Source organism: Microtus oregoni, unplaced genomic scaffold, assembly GCF_018167655.1.
Source record: "Microtus oregoni isolate MIOR12 unplaced genomic scaffold, Mior012 000009F_ref0000495, whole genome shotgun sequence".
Taxonomy (NCBI): domain Eukaryota; kingdom Metazoa; phylum Chordata; class Mammalia; order Rodentia; family Cricetidae; genus Microtus; species Microtus oregoni.
The window spans coordinates 55,901,025-55,915,926 of record NW_024543068.1 but is presented as its reverse complement, the minus strand read 5'-3'; the positions used below and the strand labels follow the sequence as shown (position 1 = coordinate 55,915,926).

The window sequence follows — 14,902 nt, the reverse complement described above, 5'->3', positions numbered from 1 at the left end:
GTGCGGGGACCGGGTGACTCCAACCAGACTCCCGGGACGAGCGGGGCACTGGGCAGGAGCAGAGCACGGTCCAGAGCGGGGCGGGGCGGGGCGGGGCGGGGCGAGGCGGGACGGAGGTTCCCGGCAGGAGGGGAGTGGCTGGGAACGCCCTGGCCCCGCCCCCACACCAGGCCACGCCCCTGGAGTCCCAGGTCACGCGCTGGGCTGACCCGCGACCTCGGGCGGGGGGGGGCGGGGGGGGGGGTAGCGGGCCGCGGCAGCCGAGCGCGTGCCTCACGTCCTCCGCGGCCCCGCCCCCCGCGCTGCGCACGCGCGGCCGCGCCCCGCCCCTCGTCCCCCGGGGTGGGCGGGGCCCGGGAGCCCAGCCGGGGAAGCCGCGGGAGCGCTGGGCTTGGGGGAGCGCGCGAGCCTCCGCCGCCGCCGCCGCCGCGTCACGGTCCCGCCCGCCCTCCGGGCCCCTCCCCGCGCTCGCTCCGTTCCCGGCTCTCCCGCCCCCTTCTCCCCTCCCCCCGGGCGAGCGAGCGGTGACTTAAGCAACGGAGCGCAGCGAAGCGCATTTTTTTTTTTCCTCCTCGCTCTCAGCCGCGCCGGGCAGCTCGTGGCGCGCTCGGCGCCTCCGCTCCGGCCCGAGATGAATGCTGCGGCAGAAGCCGAGTTCAACATCCTGCTGGCCACCGACTCGTACAAGGTGGAGCTGCGGCGTGGGCCTCGGGGCCGGGGGGCTGACGGGGGCTCGGGCAGCGGGATGGGGCAGGTGGAGGAGCCGCCGCAGCGCGGTGGCTGGAGGATGGAGGCGCGGGCCGGAGGCGGGGCCTGCGCCGCGGCGGGGGCGCGGCCGGAGGCTCGGCGGGACGGGCGCACGCTGCGGCTGCCGGCGGCCTGGGCGCCCCGGCGGGGTGGACTGGATGGGACCTCCCGACGGACGATCGGGCTGGTTAGGTAACAGCCCCGGGCCGGGCAGGTACGTCCCTGCCCGGGGGAGCGCTGGGAGAGGTCCTGGCGGCGAGCCCCGCACCCAGCCGGTGGCCCCCAGCGTGGAGGACAAACCCGGCTCTGGGAACCGCGTCTGATTCAGCCCTCCACTCCGCTGGGCTGCATTTCAGACTCTAGGGGTCGTTCACGCGCCCGGCCCCTGGTTGCAGAGGCCGGTGTACTCTGGCTCTTCGGGGTCACTACGGGATTTCTGTGAAAAGGAAAGTGAAAGACCGGGAGGTAGAGAGAGGAACTGGAGTTTTAACCCTGGAGGACTTGTGGGGGAGGGAAATGGCCCAATGCTTGACGGTGCCTTTTGAATTGACTCTTGCAATATTTCCACTTGAAATGCACCTTAGTAAAGGGAGGAGTAAGGAGGAAATACCCCCACGATTACGTGAGCTTAAGCTAAATTTTGTTAGCCAAAACGCTTAAGGGTAAAATATCAGACTAGGACCCCCACTAAAACTTAATAAATTTTAGCTTTCAAGTTTAGTATTTACTCAAGCACCGTGATGGTTTTGAGTGTACTGATTAGACGTAGTACTCTTGTGGCTTTGTTTTGGTTCTTCGCTTTTTACTTTTTAACCCTATAATCTGAATGTTACAGAGAGTTCCATTTTACTTACATTCTAGTTTGTCTGTTTCTTTGTAATCTATTTAAATAGATACAAAATTTATCAACAGGTGGTCTTTCAATTGGAATTTTTATTTTATTTTGGTTTTTCGTGACAGATTTCTCTGTGAAGCCCCTGGCTGTCCTGGAACTCACTTTGTAGACCAGGCTGGCCTGGAACTCAGAGATCCACCTGCCTCTGCCTTCTGAGTGCTGGGATTAAAGGCGTGTGCCCTATACCATGCCTGGCTTCCAGTGGAAAAATCATTCCCATTTCTACTGTGGTACTTAAGACTCTGAAGACTATTTGACTTAGTTTGGGGGAGGTGCTTTGGGCATCCTTAGTGATTTTAGGAAAGGCTCACTAGTGATTTTATAAAATTTAAGGAAATAGCCCAAAATAATTTTCAGGTATTTTAACTAGTTCTGGATGAAATGACTGAATCTAATAGAAAGAATAAACAGATAGTGTGAACTTTTAAAGGGCCAGGCTTGGGAGAGCATATCTTCAAGAGGCAGGCTTCTTGAGTTCCAGGTTAGCCTGCTTATCCAGTGAACAGTAAACGTCCAGAGCTACATAGTGTCTCAAAAAGAGCGGTGTATAAATACCAGTGATGCAACCCTGCTTAGCAGCAGTTTTTTGTAGTGTTTTGGAGCTGCTTTTACTTGATGAAAAATCTAAAAGCTTTCTAACCTCCTAGCAAGTCATGCTTATCTGCATGATTACAATTTGCGTATAATTTTTATTTCTGCCCATTCTTACTGGGCATTCCCCCCCCCCCTTTTTGCCTTTTTATCTTAGATAGAGAGGTAGCAAAAAATACTTGAGATTACAGGTAATGAAAATTCTTTGATTTGGAGATCACAAATTCTTGTCAGTTCTTAAAAATTCTCGACTGTTTAGAGGAGAGTGGCTGGATGTTGATGAAGAGATTTTTTTCTAAAACTAAAAGGAAAATCATTTCCTAAGCCACACAAAGTAGATAAGGTGGTGGCCAAGCTTATAGCAACATGTAGGATCCATTTTCAGGGTGTCTTTAGGAAAGCACAGAACACTCTGGGCCGGTGGAGGCGGGTCTGGAGCACACTTCCATTTCTGTGATCTCGTGTTTCATCGTGTGCAGTAAGGAGCGGAGTGCACAGGCGGTGCAGCTCTTTTCCATCTTTAATCGTTTGTGTTTTCAGAGTAGCTTAAGCTCTAGTGACATTTACTGACCCAGCTCGGGAAGATGGATGTGAGCCCATCTAGTCAGTAGTTAGGTTGCATCCAGGGCTTTCCTGTCAGAGAGGCATGCCTTTTCTTTTTTAGCGTACTGCTGGATGGTCAGTTTCCAAATAGCCAGGAAGCAGTTAAAAGATGCCTTTCTTCTGTCCCACACAGAAATTCCACAAAACTGTACATATTTTGTTTGTAAGTGCCTATGGCAGAGAACAGTTGTAACATTTTTCAACATTTTATCTCCAGCAGATTAGCAGAAGACATTGTCATTTGTGCTGTGTCTGGAAAAGACGGGATGCACAGAAGTAGTCCTTCAGTGATGTTCAGGTCCTGGCTACCCCCTTGGGGGCCTTCTTGGCCTGTCTAGAACTCAGCACTTTATCAATCACACATCAACACATGGTGGAGGCACGGCAGGCAGCAACAGCATCTTACAGTCCCGGGTGGAGAAGGGTTATCTTTACTGGCTCTTCAGAGAACTGCTTGACTTCCTTGTAGCAATGAAGCAGTCAGTTCTTGTGTTCTTCGATGGTGATGAACACAGGAAGTTGAGCATTATTGCAGAAGAGGTTTGGAGAGTGAGCATCCTATGACGAAGTGAGTTCTGCCTGGAACTTGCAGTATTTCCCTCTCGCTGACTCGCCACCTTTTGTACTTGCCTCTCGAGTGCTTCCTAGAGAGCACTAACGGATGAAGAACGTGGACCCATGGCCCCCCGAGCTTGTCAAGGAGGAGGGGTTCTGTATTCTTTTTCTGGTGTGTCCTTAAAGACATGTATGTGTCAGTCATAGTGACATAGCTCTGTGATCTTAGCACTGAGAAAGAAGGGGTGGGAGGCCAGCCTGGGCTACACAGCAAGTCTGGACCAGCCTGGGCTACATGAGACCTTGTCTCAAACAAGAGGGTGACATTTGTAAGCTTTATATAATTGTGGAGGAAATTTGAGCAATAGAAATAAAACAGTGCGGCTGGCAGCCACAGATAAAGAAGGATGCTTGCTACCAAGCCTGGTGGCTTACATTAGCTGGGCATCCACGTGGAAAGAGAGAACCCAACGCCTGCAAGTATTGATGGAGTAGTTTAGGCTCCAGGGCTAAACAGCAACAAGTTATTTTCTGTGGCAGCAAATTCCCAGAGCGTCACACACCTTAAAGACTCCTGAAAAGCAGAAGAACTGATTCAAATTTGCTGTAGTGAGGCAGAGGGCAGGATGATTGGGGCTAATGGATCCTTCTCTTGTGCTGTAGGTATCGCAGATAGTGCCTGCTGTAGTGAGGCAGAGGGCAGGATGATTGGGGCTAATGGGATCCTTCTCTTGTGCTGTAGGTATCGCAGATAGTGCCTGCTGTAGTGAGGCAGAGGGCAGGATGGTTGGGGCTAGTGGATCCTCTTGTGCTGTAGGGCTCGCAGATAGTGCCTGCTGTAGTGAGGCAGAGGGCAGGATGATTGGGGCTAGTGGATCGTCTTGTGCTGTAGGGCTCGCAGATAGTGCCTGCTGTAGTGAGGCAGAGGGCAGGATGGTTGGGGCTAGTGGATCCTTCTCTTGTGCTGTAGGTATCACACAGATAGTGTCACTTGTAAACGTGTGACTGGAAAAGTAGGCAGGTCCCAGTTGCCTTTGGCAATGTGGCAAGATCTTGAGAAGCCATCAGACCAACCTAATAAGAGAAAATTATACCTGATTTCCCGCAGGAGGATTCTGCTTACCTTAAATACGCCTCCATCCCGGGCCCCACTGTTGTAGTAGGTTGAGGGCGGATCCTTGAAAGTGGAATGTATCGATCGGTTGTTTGACAAACATTCTCGTAAAACATGGGGCTAGAGTCTTTCTGTTCCAGGCACTGGAAGTTACTGTCTAGCACCTAATCATTTTAGAAGCCTGTAAGCTTTTTCATGTATGTGGATATGTTGTCTCCATGCGTGTCTCTACCACATGTGTGCTAGGTGCCTTTGGATCCCCAGGAACTGGAGTTACAGACAGTTGTGCACTGCCATGTGGGTGCTGGAAACCAGACTCCAGTGCTCATGACCGCAGAGCCTTCTCTGTTTTCCAGGAAAGCTAGTGGAATGAAGTTCTGTTAAAGCCTGTTCATGGGCTCCTGTGAACCTCACAGGGCTCCCTTAGCCAAGGAGGGCCCTGCCAGTCCAGAAATCAGTTGTCTAGGAATGTGAAGGATTGTGTTATCATTTTCTCTAGCAGTAGAAATCAAAGTGCAGAAATTAACAGGATTCAAGAACTTCCTTTTCATACACTTAATTCTGAGCATATGAAACTTACTAGTGTTGCTTGATGCTGCACACTGAGCTCTTGCTTTTTCCTACTCATTCCTCCCATAGTCTTCATTGATTCAGTAAGTAGAACCCTTTCTTTGAGGAGGAGCTGAGATAGGGTTTGCTGCGTACCTGTGGTTGGCCTGGTATTCTCTAGGTAGCCCAGGCTGGCCTTTGGTCCAAGGCAGTCTTCCTACCTTGCCTGAGTGCTGTGATCACAGGTGTGTGCCTCTCACTATCCCTGGCTTAAATGGTGCCATTGATAACCCAGGGTGCTCAAGCCGGACTCCAGGAGGTATCTGTAACGTCTCATTCCTCCGCATCCAATTCTAATTCTCCTTTACCTCCACAAGTGCTAGGAAGGTGTCTGTCTGCTCATCTGGCTTACATGTGTTCAGAAGCTTCTTCCTTCCTGGCTCTGCTCTGAGCACCCTGGAATGCACGTTCCTATTGTGCCAAATTGTTTATTATTTTGTGTATGTGGCACACCCTTCCACCTAAGGTTGTGAGAAAGGCTGCTCGGGGTTAGAATATCTACTTACTGTTTGTAAGAGCCTATATTCAGTTCCCAGCACCAAAAAAAAAAAAAAAAATGGAAATCAGGTTATATTTACCCCAACTTAAAACCTGATGGCTTCCCACAGCACTTAATACAAGGAGAGCTCCTCTCAGCACCTGTGCCTACGTATGATTCTACCTGTTCCAGCCTTGCCAGGTCCAAGGACCAACTACATTGGCCATTATTCTGTTCCGTCCCTCATGTCAAAGAGCTTCCTGTCTTTTCATTTGACTCCATTCACATGTCGCCGCCCAGCCACATCTCCCCAGTTCCTTTTAAAGACACTTGCCCGCTTCTTTCTGTCCATCTTAATCTGACATTACCTTGTCTGAGTATGTTTTCTCTTCTTAACTTTCTCGTTAGCCCTACAAGAAGTGGGGCCACCTCAGCCTGTTCTCCTCCTCCCCTCACCATCTGAAGCAGTAAGCCTGGCACATGGCACAAACAGGTTATGTGTCTGTGAGTCAGCTGACTGGGGTTGTGTCGTAGCCCATGGGAAGGGCCAGTGGCCACTGGAGCAAAAAATAAACTGGTAAAGCTGGAGTTCGTGCCTGTGGACTGTGTTCTTAGAGTAACATTTACTCAGAAAATGTTTAAAAATAGTACCCTTGCCTGGCAGTGATGGTACAAGCCTTTGATCCCAGCACTCGGGAGGCAGAGGCAGGCAGATCTCTGTGAGGTCGAGGTCAGCCTGATCTACAAGAGCTCGTTCCAGGACAGGCTCCAAAAGCTACATAGAAACCTTGTCTCGAAAAAATTAATTAATTAAAAAATAGTGCCCTTGACCACTATGTATATTCTAAATCTGAACACTGATGTATTAGTCCACAAACAACTTATTGGGTGTGTTCTCTTCCATGATTAATTACCTGCAAATTTGAATTTGTATAGACAATTTAAGTTATTTACCTGTATTCTCTAAAATAATTTTAAAATTTCTCTTAAAATTGTAGAATATGGTTCATTTCTAATTCAGCAGCCTGTGAGACTTCATGTTTTAAATTGTATCTTTTTTAACATAGGAACCATTCCTGTATGTAGTATTTTATGTATATGTAGGCAAAAGTGGGTTTTAAAGCACCATTTTAGAGATGCATCCTAAACAAAAGCTTCAGTCGTTAAATGCCTATGGTGTGTGTGTGTGTGTGTGTGTGTGGTGTGCGGTGTGTGTGTGTGCGGTGTGTGTGTGTGTGCGTGCGGTGTGTGTGCGTGTGTGTGTTTGTGTGTGTGCGGTGTGTGTGTGTTTGTGTGTCTGTGTGTGTGTGCGCACGTGCATGTTTCTGGGCTTTCTGTTCGTAAGGTATTGTCTGTAGGCCAGATATTAATGTCTGATATTTTCCTCAGTTGTTCTACAGAATAGCACATTGAGGTTGGGTCTCCCCTGTACAGAGAGCTCAACGACTTGGCTAGTCCGAGCAAGCTGGTGTGTTCTGTGGACCCTGTCTGCACCTCCCAGTGCTGGGCTGCAGTAGGGCCACCACACCTGCCTGCACTTGGTGGGTGCTGGGGGTCCACTGACCCATCCAAAGCCTACGGACTGGTCCATTCTGGTAGAAGACGCAGAAGTACGTGAACTGTGGGTCAGAACGGACTCGAGTCAGGGTGGGTGCTGTGAGAAACAGCTGTGACCCCGGATCTAGGGACTTTGCACTGTGTCATCCAGTCCTGTGTGCAGTTTTATTTTTGTCCCACCTCAATGCCTAGGTTTCCCTAAAAGAATTGGAATCCCTACGTTGTAAGTCTGATGCTATTGTTTTTACATATCTTGGATATATTTTAAGTTCGGTTATCTTTTTTTTCCTAGCAAGCTTAACTATTACTGAAATATTTATAAATGTACCTAACTTCAGTGCTTTTTTTTCTTTTTCTTTTTTCTTTTTTTTTGCATTGTGGTGGATTAATAGCTTTAATTACTGTGGGTTCTGTATTAGCTTTCTCCCTTGTTTTTTTTGTGGTGTTCCTTAAACTGACAGTGATGAGTCAGTCCCTGGGCTCCAACCTTTAAAGTCCAGGGTGTCTGCGTTTCACTCAGGATGCCCTGTGCCTTTTATTGTAGAGGGTTTGTTTTTGTTGTTGTTTTTATCTGTGCCTAACAAGAAGCTGCAGCCCTCTGCAGGACTCAGGCCCTCAAAGCCCATGTTACTCTAGAGGTTTACACATACACACACACACGTTTGCCTGTGTGCTGCAGAAGGGGAGCTCCAAGCCTGCTTTGCTGGGAACGACACACAGAGAATGGTCGTTCAGAAGTGGCAGTGGACATGCATTTATTTTAGAATGCTAATGCTAAGCTACAAAGATTCTGTAGATATAGTCAAGTTCTCTGAGATCGACGTTCTACAGCCAGAGAAACACTGGCTTTCCTAAACTTGACATGAGGAGACACGGTGTGGACCCCGACACCTGTGACACTTGGCCACCATGGCTGTTATTTACCCTGTACCTTACATTTGAACATTTTTCTGTCCTTGACACTGTACAGACACACACTACTCCTAGTTGTTTATTTATAAATAAATTTGTAAATTTTAAAATAAATGCCTTATTTATACAATCGCCTTAGAGTGACAAAAACACTACAGTAAAACTGAAGCTCTAGTGGATGCTGAACGTTCCTCAGGCTGAATTTAAAAACATAAAAAATTCATGTTTTTAAACTCATATGTAAGATCTAGTAGGAACATACTATTCAGTCAGGAGGCAGTTTGAGAAATAATGAAATGGGAGGTTACGTTTATGTTTTTAAATGTCTCACTACATTTTGTATCTGTGTGTAGGGACGTGTACATGGTGCTCCTGTGGAGGTCAGTGACCTGGAGGAATCTGTCCTCGCCTACCACGTGTGTCCCAGGGTTGATCTCAGGTCAACCCTCCCAGCACCTAAAACAGGCTTTCTGTTTGCTGTTTCACTTGCTGCTGCTGTGCTTTCGTCCAGGTTTCTGTAGACACCATGGCAGAGCTCACCCTCGTAGTTACTTAAAGAAGACGTTGACTGGCCACGCTTGGCACATTAGATAGCTGTGGAATAGACTGAGCATTCCTGATCCAAAATTAGGACTTCTTGAGCATGGGTGTCACAGGGGCAAAATTCCAAAACCCAGTCACAGTCAGAATCTGGGCCAGAATTCTAGATGGCCCAGTCAGTAATGTGCCTGCTGCACAGGCCCGAGGACCTGAGCTTGATCTGTAGCGCCTGACGTGAAAGCAGCCATGTTGGCACGTGCTTCCAGTGCAGTGCTGCAAAGACCCCGGGCCTGCTGGCCAGCTGGTCTAGCCAAACTGGTGCACTCTAGGTTTGATGAGAGATCCTGTCTCAAAAATAAAACGGATATGACAAAGGCAGTACTGAAATCACATATGCATGCATGCACATACACACAGACCACACAAACACACAAAAAAGGTGCAAGTATTTCTCTCAGGTAGACAGGTCCTGGCCCCAAAATACAAATACAGCCACATACTCTAGAACCCCATGTCTGAAGTACCACTAGTCTCCAACCTTTCACAAGGCAAAAACAAGTACGTACACAGCCTGCCTGAATTGTTTCCTTGGTGTGTTCGGTAAGGTGTGTGTCTCAGACTGCAAAGGGCTGCACCCCAAGATCAAGTGAGATCCGCTCAACCCTATGGCTTGGAACATACTTGGTCTAATCTCTTCGGTCACTTTTGTTTTGATGGTAAGATAAGGAATTATTAGCAGGATCATAGTCTCTTGTTCTGTGTGGCCAGGGTGGGTAGGTTGATCAATAGCAAGTAAGAAACCCTCTGATTGGAGATAAACTGAAGACTTGTCTGTTGTGCTTTAATCTCTTAGTGTTTCCTAATGAAGGTGTCTTTCTTTCTGTAGGTTACTCACTATAAACAATACCCTCCCAACACAAGCAAAGTTTATTCCTACTTTGAATGCCGTGAAAAGAAGATAGAAAATTCCAAAGTAAGGAAGGTGAAATACGAGGAAACAGTGTTTTATGGGTTGCAGTACATTCTTAATAAGTACTTAAAAGGTATTGCTTTTCCTCGTACATTTAAAACACTGCTTTCATGTGACTTCCTATTTTTTTCTGTATTATGTTCTGTTCTTTGAAGTAACTTTTCAGGTAACCTAATTTTGATATTTCATTATATTTGATCACCACTTTAGGAGTTGTTTTCTTTTGTTTGAGACACGGCCTTACTTTGTAGCCTAGGCTGGCCTTAAACACAAGGAGTTGCTCAGACTGTCTTCAAAATCATGGCAGTTCTGCCCCAGCCTCCCAAGTATTTATAATTGTTGAACTACCACTATGCTGCCTTTTATAAAAATTATGCTGGGCGGTGGTGGCACACGCCTTTAATCCCAGCACTCTGGAGGCAGAGGCAGGCGGATCTCTGTGAGTTCGAGACCAGCCTGGTCTACAAGAGCTAGTTCCAGGACAGGAACCAAAAAGCTACGGAGAAACCCTGTCTCGAAAAAAAAAAAAAAAATTATGACCTGTTTCTGTGAATGCACTAAGACTTAGAATTTGGTGTTTGCGTTGGATGTTTTAAGTTAAAGAAAGGTTTTCTGAAACTGATAATTTTCCAAAGAAAGTTTAGGGCAGTAATGTTCAGAAGCCATTCTCATTTACTGATAGACTGAGCCATTGACCCAGGGCAAGAGGTTTGTTTTTGATCTGGAAAATCATTTTGAATTACGGTAGATTTAACTAGAATATTTTTATATTGCTTTAGATATATCTTACAGTTTTATTTTTCAAAACTGTTTACAATAGTGGGTTTAATTTTAAAATGCATTTTAAACACGAAAATCCTCCTGGTAATTTTCAGGGGTGGATTGGCTGTTTGCTGAGATCATTTATAGTATATTTTGTAATGAAGTTTCTACGCAGGAAACCAGTTCCAAAGACCTTACACTTCTGGAAATTTTTAATTTTTAAAGCAAAAACAATTTCAGTTGAGTACAGGTTAAGCTTAATTTTACGCAAATGATAGCTATTTTAAGGTCACATAGAGCAGACTTGCTGCATTACTGAAAACCCAGTGAGGTGTAAAGGTCCTGCTGTATGGAAGGAGATAAATACAGCAGTTGATACTGGTTTCTGAACGTAGAGAATATTTATTTCTGTAACTTTGTAAGTTATTATAGGGGTATGTGTGTGGCTTCTTAAACCATTGCCATTGGCAATCCCTTCTTGAGGGATTTTTTGCACAATTCTGAGTATATAAGTATATAAAAATAGATATACAAACATTTTCTGACTTAAAAAAATAACTTTATAGTACTTAGAGCATTTGTTGACTTGACATGGTGATGCCGTGTACAGTGCAAAGTGCACATGTGTGTGTTCAGACCCAGATGGATGAAGTTGCATGATCCAATACAGGTGAACACTGCCAAAAATAAAAATTTAAAAAAAAAAAAACCTTGAATTCATTACCTGTTTGGTTTTGAATTAACTTGTGGCTCTTGTAGATTCAGAAGTTTTTACTGTTGCCAAAATTTTATAAAACCACCCCACTAAATTATATGTCCTTATCAGTAGTTTACAAAACTGCTCTAGGCCGTGTTTTCTAAATAGCTGTGTATTGTCCTGTAACTAGGTTCTGTACCCTTATCCTCATTTTACAGAGAAGAGATTTAAAGACTATGCCGTTTGGTTTTGTTTGTTTTGATGGTGTGCAAGTGATTTTCTATTCTAGCTGCTTGCTTGTTTTACTTTTTGAAGACAGAGCCTCACCATGTAATTCAGGCTGCTTTGGCTCCCCGAGTCCTTGATTTATGAGTGTGAGCCGCTGTGTTTGGCTGCTCCTGTGCTTGAAAATAATGAACAATTATGGTGAGGGTGAGCTCCTTTCTGAATCTGCTCTCGTTCATCCTCTCCACTTTCCTATCGTAAGGGGTGAGAGCTGACCGCGTTGCTATGGTGACTCAGCAAGTCACAGAATGTAAACAAGACCTGTGTGTCCTTCCAGGTAAGGTAGTGACCAAAGAGAAAATCCAGGAGGCCAAAGAAGTGTACAAAGAACATTTCCAAGATGATGTCTTTAATGAAAGGGGATGGAACTACATTCTTGAGGTACAAATGGCTGTCACTTCTTACCTGTTTTGGTTTTTGTTTAAATCAAAATTTCTTGCCGTGGAATTTGAATAGAAAATTCAACTATAAAGCTTTTTTTGATGATCTGAATATAATAGTTATTTTTAAAGGTACTCTTACAAAAACTAGATAACATTTGCTTTTCCTCTGTAGTGTCAATCACTAACAAGCAGCAATAAAACAGCAGGTCACCGGGTGCCATTTACATAGATAACGTCAGCATTTCAACATTGATGAAAATAATTTGTTACACTGCATAAAGTAAGATTTTAGAAAAAAACCAAGAAAATGTTTTGAAACCTTTTATTAAGGTGACAGAATCTAAAATAAACTAACAGAGTTTATAGTGGTCCTGAGCAATATGCTAGTAAGTGACTTAGAATTTAACTCACTTTTTGAGAGGTAATTTAATACATTTCTGGAAAATATACCTTAAAATGGAGAGACACTAATAATTTTTAAAGGATAGCGTTACTTGGCAGTTTCATAAGTTATTTCTAACTTCCTCAAGTTGAAAGTAGATGCTATGAGTTTATCACAACATAATTCTGGGATCCTCCTCTCAGCAAGTAGAATAGTGTGGTGCAGCTCCTTGAGTGAGTTCAGCCTTGCTTTTCACTCCACTATCATGTACTGAGCACACAAATTCCCTAGCAGTCCCAGCATCTGAGAACCACGTGTTCACATGAGGTTATCAGGGCAGTGAATGTCGGGGTCTTCGTGGCTTTAAATGTCTACTTGCCAGGAAAAAGATAAGTCTTACTTAAAATTCCTCTGTAGTGATCTCCTTTTCTTTGTGTGTTCTTGCACACTAGCCTTTAATCTTTCTTTCTTTTTCATGTATGAAAATGACCTGTGTGGAACAAGTTGTAAGACAGTATGGTAGAATGAAATTTCCCTTTTTCTGAACAAGTCAGGGAAATGCTGTTTTGATCAGTGTTGATCAAAGTGGTAGGTGTTCATAGCAGTAACAACATGAACTTAGGAGCTGGATTGGTGCCTAAGTTACTCATTCTGACTCACTTTAGAAGCTGTGGGATACTCTGACTAACTAGATTATTGCTAATGATTTAACGACATCTATACTTTCTGCAGTGGTAAAAATTTAGCTTCCATAAAATGTAAAAAAAAAAAAATAAAAAACTGGCATAACAGGCAACTGTTGAATGAGTGAATATTGTTGCTGTTGCCTCCTGCCAGAAATACGATGGTCATCTCCCAATTGAAGTAAAGGCTGTTCCTGAGGGCTCTGTCATCCCCAGAGGGAATGTGCTGTTCACTGTGGAGAACACAGACCCTGAGTGCTACTGGCTCACCAACTGGATTGAGGTGAGTGGGTTTGGCTTTTTTTTTTTTTGATTTTTTTTTAATTTATTTATTTATTAAAGATTTCTGTCTCTTCCCAGCCACCGCCTCCCATTTCCCTCCCCCTCCCCTAATTAAGTCCCCCCCCCCCTCAGCCTGAAAAGCAATCAGGGTTCCCTGTCCTGTGGGAAGTCCAAGGAACCCCCCACCTCCATCCAGGTCTAGTAAGTTGAGCATCCAAACTGCCTAGGCTCCCACAAAGCCAGTACGTGCAGTAGGATCAGAAACCCATGGCCATTGTTCTTGAGTTCTCAGTAGTCCTCATTGTCTGTTATGTTCAGAGAGTCCGGATTTATCCCATGCTTTTTCAGACCTAGGCCAGCTGGCCTTGGTGAGATCCCAATAGAACATCCCCATTGTCTCAGTGTGTGGGTGCACCCCTCATGGTCCTGAGTTCCTTGCTCGTGCTCCGTCTCCTTCTGCTCCTGATTTGGACCTTGAGAATTCAGTCCTGTGCTCCAATGTGGGTCTCTGTCTCTGTCTCCTTTCATCGCCTGATGAAGGTTAATATTCAGGAGGATGCCTATATGTTTTTCTTTGGGTTCTCCTTATTTAGCTTCTCTAGGATCACTAATTATAGGCTCAATGTCCTTGGTTTATGGCTAGAAACCAAATATGAGTGAGTACATCTACGGCCATACCACCCTGAACGCGCCCGATCTCGTCTGGGTTTGGCTTTTATTCGGAATCTTGTTTAAGTGGTGATTGAGCATAAAGACCACTGGGTCTTGGAAGCTTGCTGTCACTGGTAAGGCTGTGTGATCTGCACTCACTCCTGTCTCAGCTTCCTCATCAGTGAGTGATATTTGAACACACTGTCTTTACTGTCCTTCTGATGAAGTGTGATCTTACGAGAGCCTATAAATCAAGTGACTGAGCTCCGTTGACATTGGTCTTATAATTCCTTTTGTTTCTTTTGGCACTGCTGGGACCAGAATCCAGGGCATAGTGCACACTAGACAACCCTTCCACTAAATTATACCTCCAGCCCTTTTTTCAAGAAAATTCGTGAGGCGAGGTCTCACCGAGTTGTCCAGACAGGTCTGGAAGTGTCTGTCCTCCTGCCTTGGCCTCCCAAACAGCTGCTGCCCCAGGCCAGCTGACCCATTGGCAGTCTCCGTGTATACTAGCTTAGAGCAAAAGTTGCCCAGTTCCGTTTTAACCATGCAGACTTCTGGTAGGCATTCTGTTCCAGTTCATTCACTGATCTTTCAATGAATTTTTCAGCTTCTAATCTAAAAACAGAGTTCTATGTTCTTACTGTTTGATTTCTAAATCTAAAAGAAGGGCACATATGTAGTAGGTATTTTGGGTTTCCTTACGTGTATCTCTGAGTGGCTCCATGTTGTCACAGTGCCAGTAATTTTCATGATGATGATGTAATCTCAAGCTTCCTGGTGGAAGCTGCACTGGTCATCTGTGGAGGAAGGGACCAAGTCGCTGGGTGCTGTTTATGTGGCTAACGTCAGCATTTCAGTAGTGACGAAAATAATTTATTATTACACTGCATAAAGTAAGATTTTGGAAAAATAAGACTCAAGAATATGTTTGAAACCCTTTTACTAAGGCGACAGAATTTAAAATGCTGTTAGACTTTTGAGTGCAATCAACTAAGAGGAGGCTTGAAAGAGGCCCAGGAAAGAAGGTACAGTCGGCTAAAATGTAAATTTTAATTGGTCTGTACTGTATTGTAAAACTTGAAGTAAATGACAACAAATCTTAGTTTTGGATTGGCAGATTTTGATATTGGAAGGATAATATAAAAGCACAACGGTAAAGGGTGTGGAGGGTTTTGTTTTGGTGGTGCCGGAGATGGAACC

At 45.3% G+C, this 14,902-nt stretch overlaps 1 protein-coding gene across 1 annotated transcript in view; it reads left to right on the top strand.

Moving 5' to 3' along the window:
• Positions 1-466: 466 nt before the first annotated feature.
• Nampt (nicotinamide phosphoribosyltransferase) overlaps positions 467-14,902 on the top strand; it is a 28,180-nt gene continuing 13,744 nt past the window's right edge. Inside the window, exons 1-4 of the mRNA XM_041658319.1 lie at positions 467-688; positions 9,488-9,644; positions 11,593-11,696; positions 12,918-13,046. Coding sequence (XP_041514253.1) covers positions 632-688; positions 9,488-9,644; positions 11,593-11,696; positions 12,918-13,046 — 447 coding nt within the window. The 5' untranslated portion in view covers positions 467-631. The remainder of the gene's footprint in view (positions 689-9,487; positions 9,645-11,592; positions 11,697-12,917; positions 13,047-14,902) is intronic.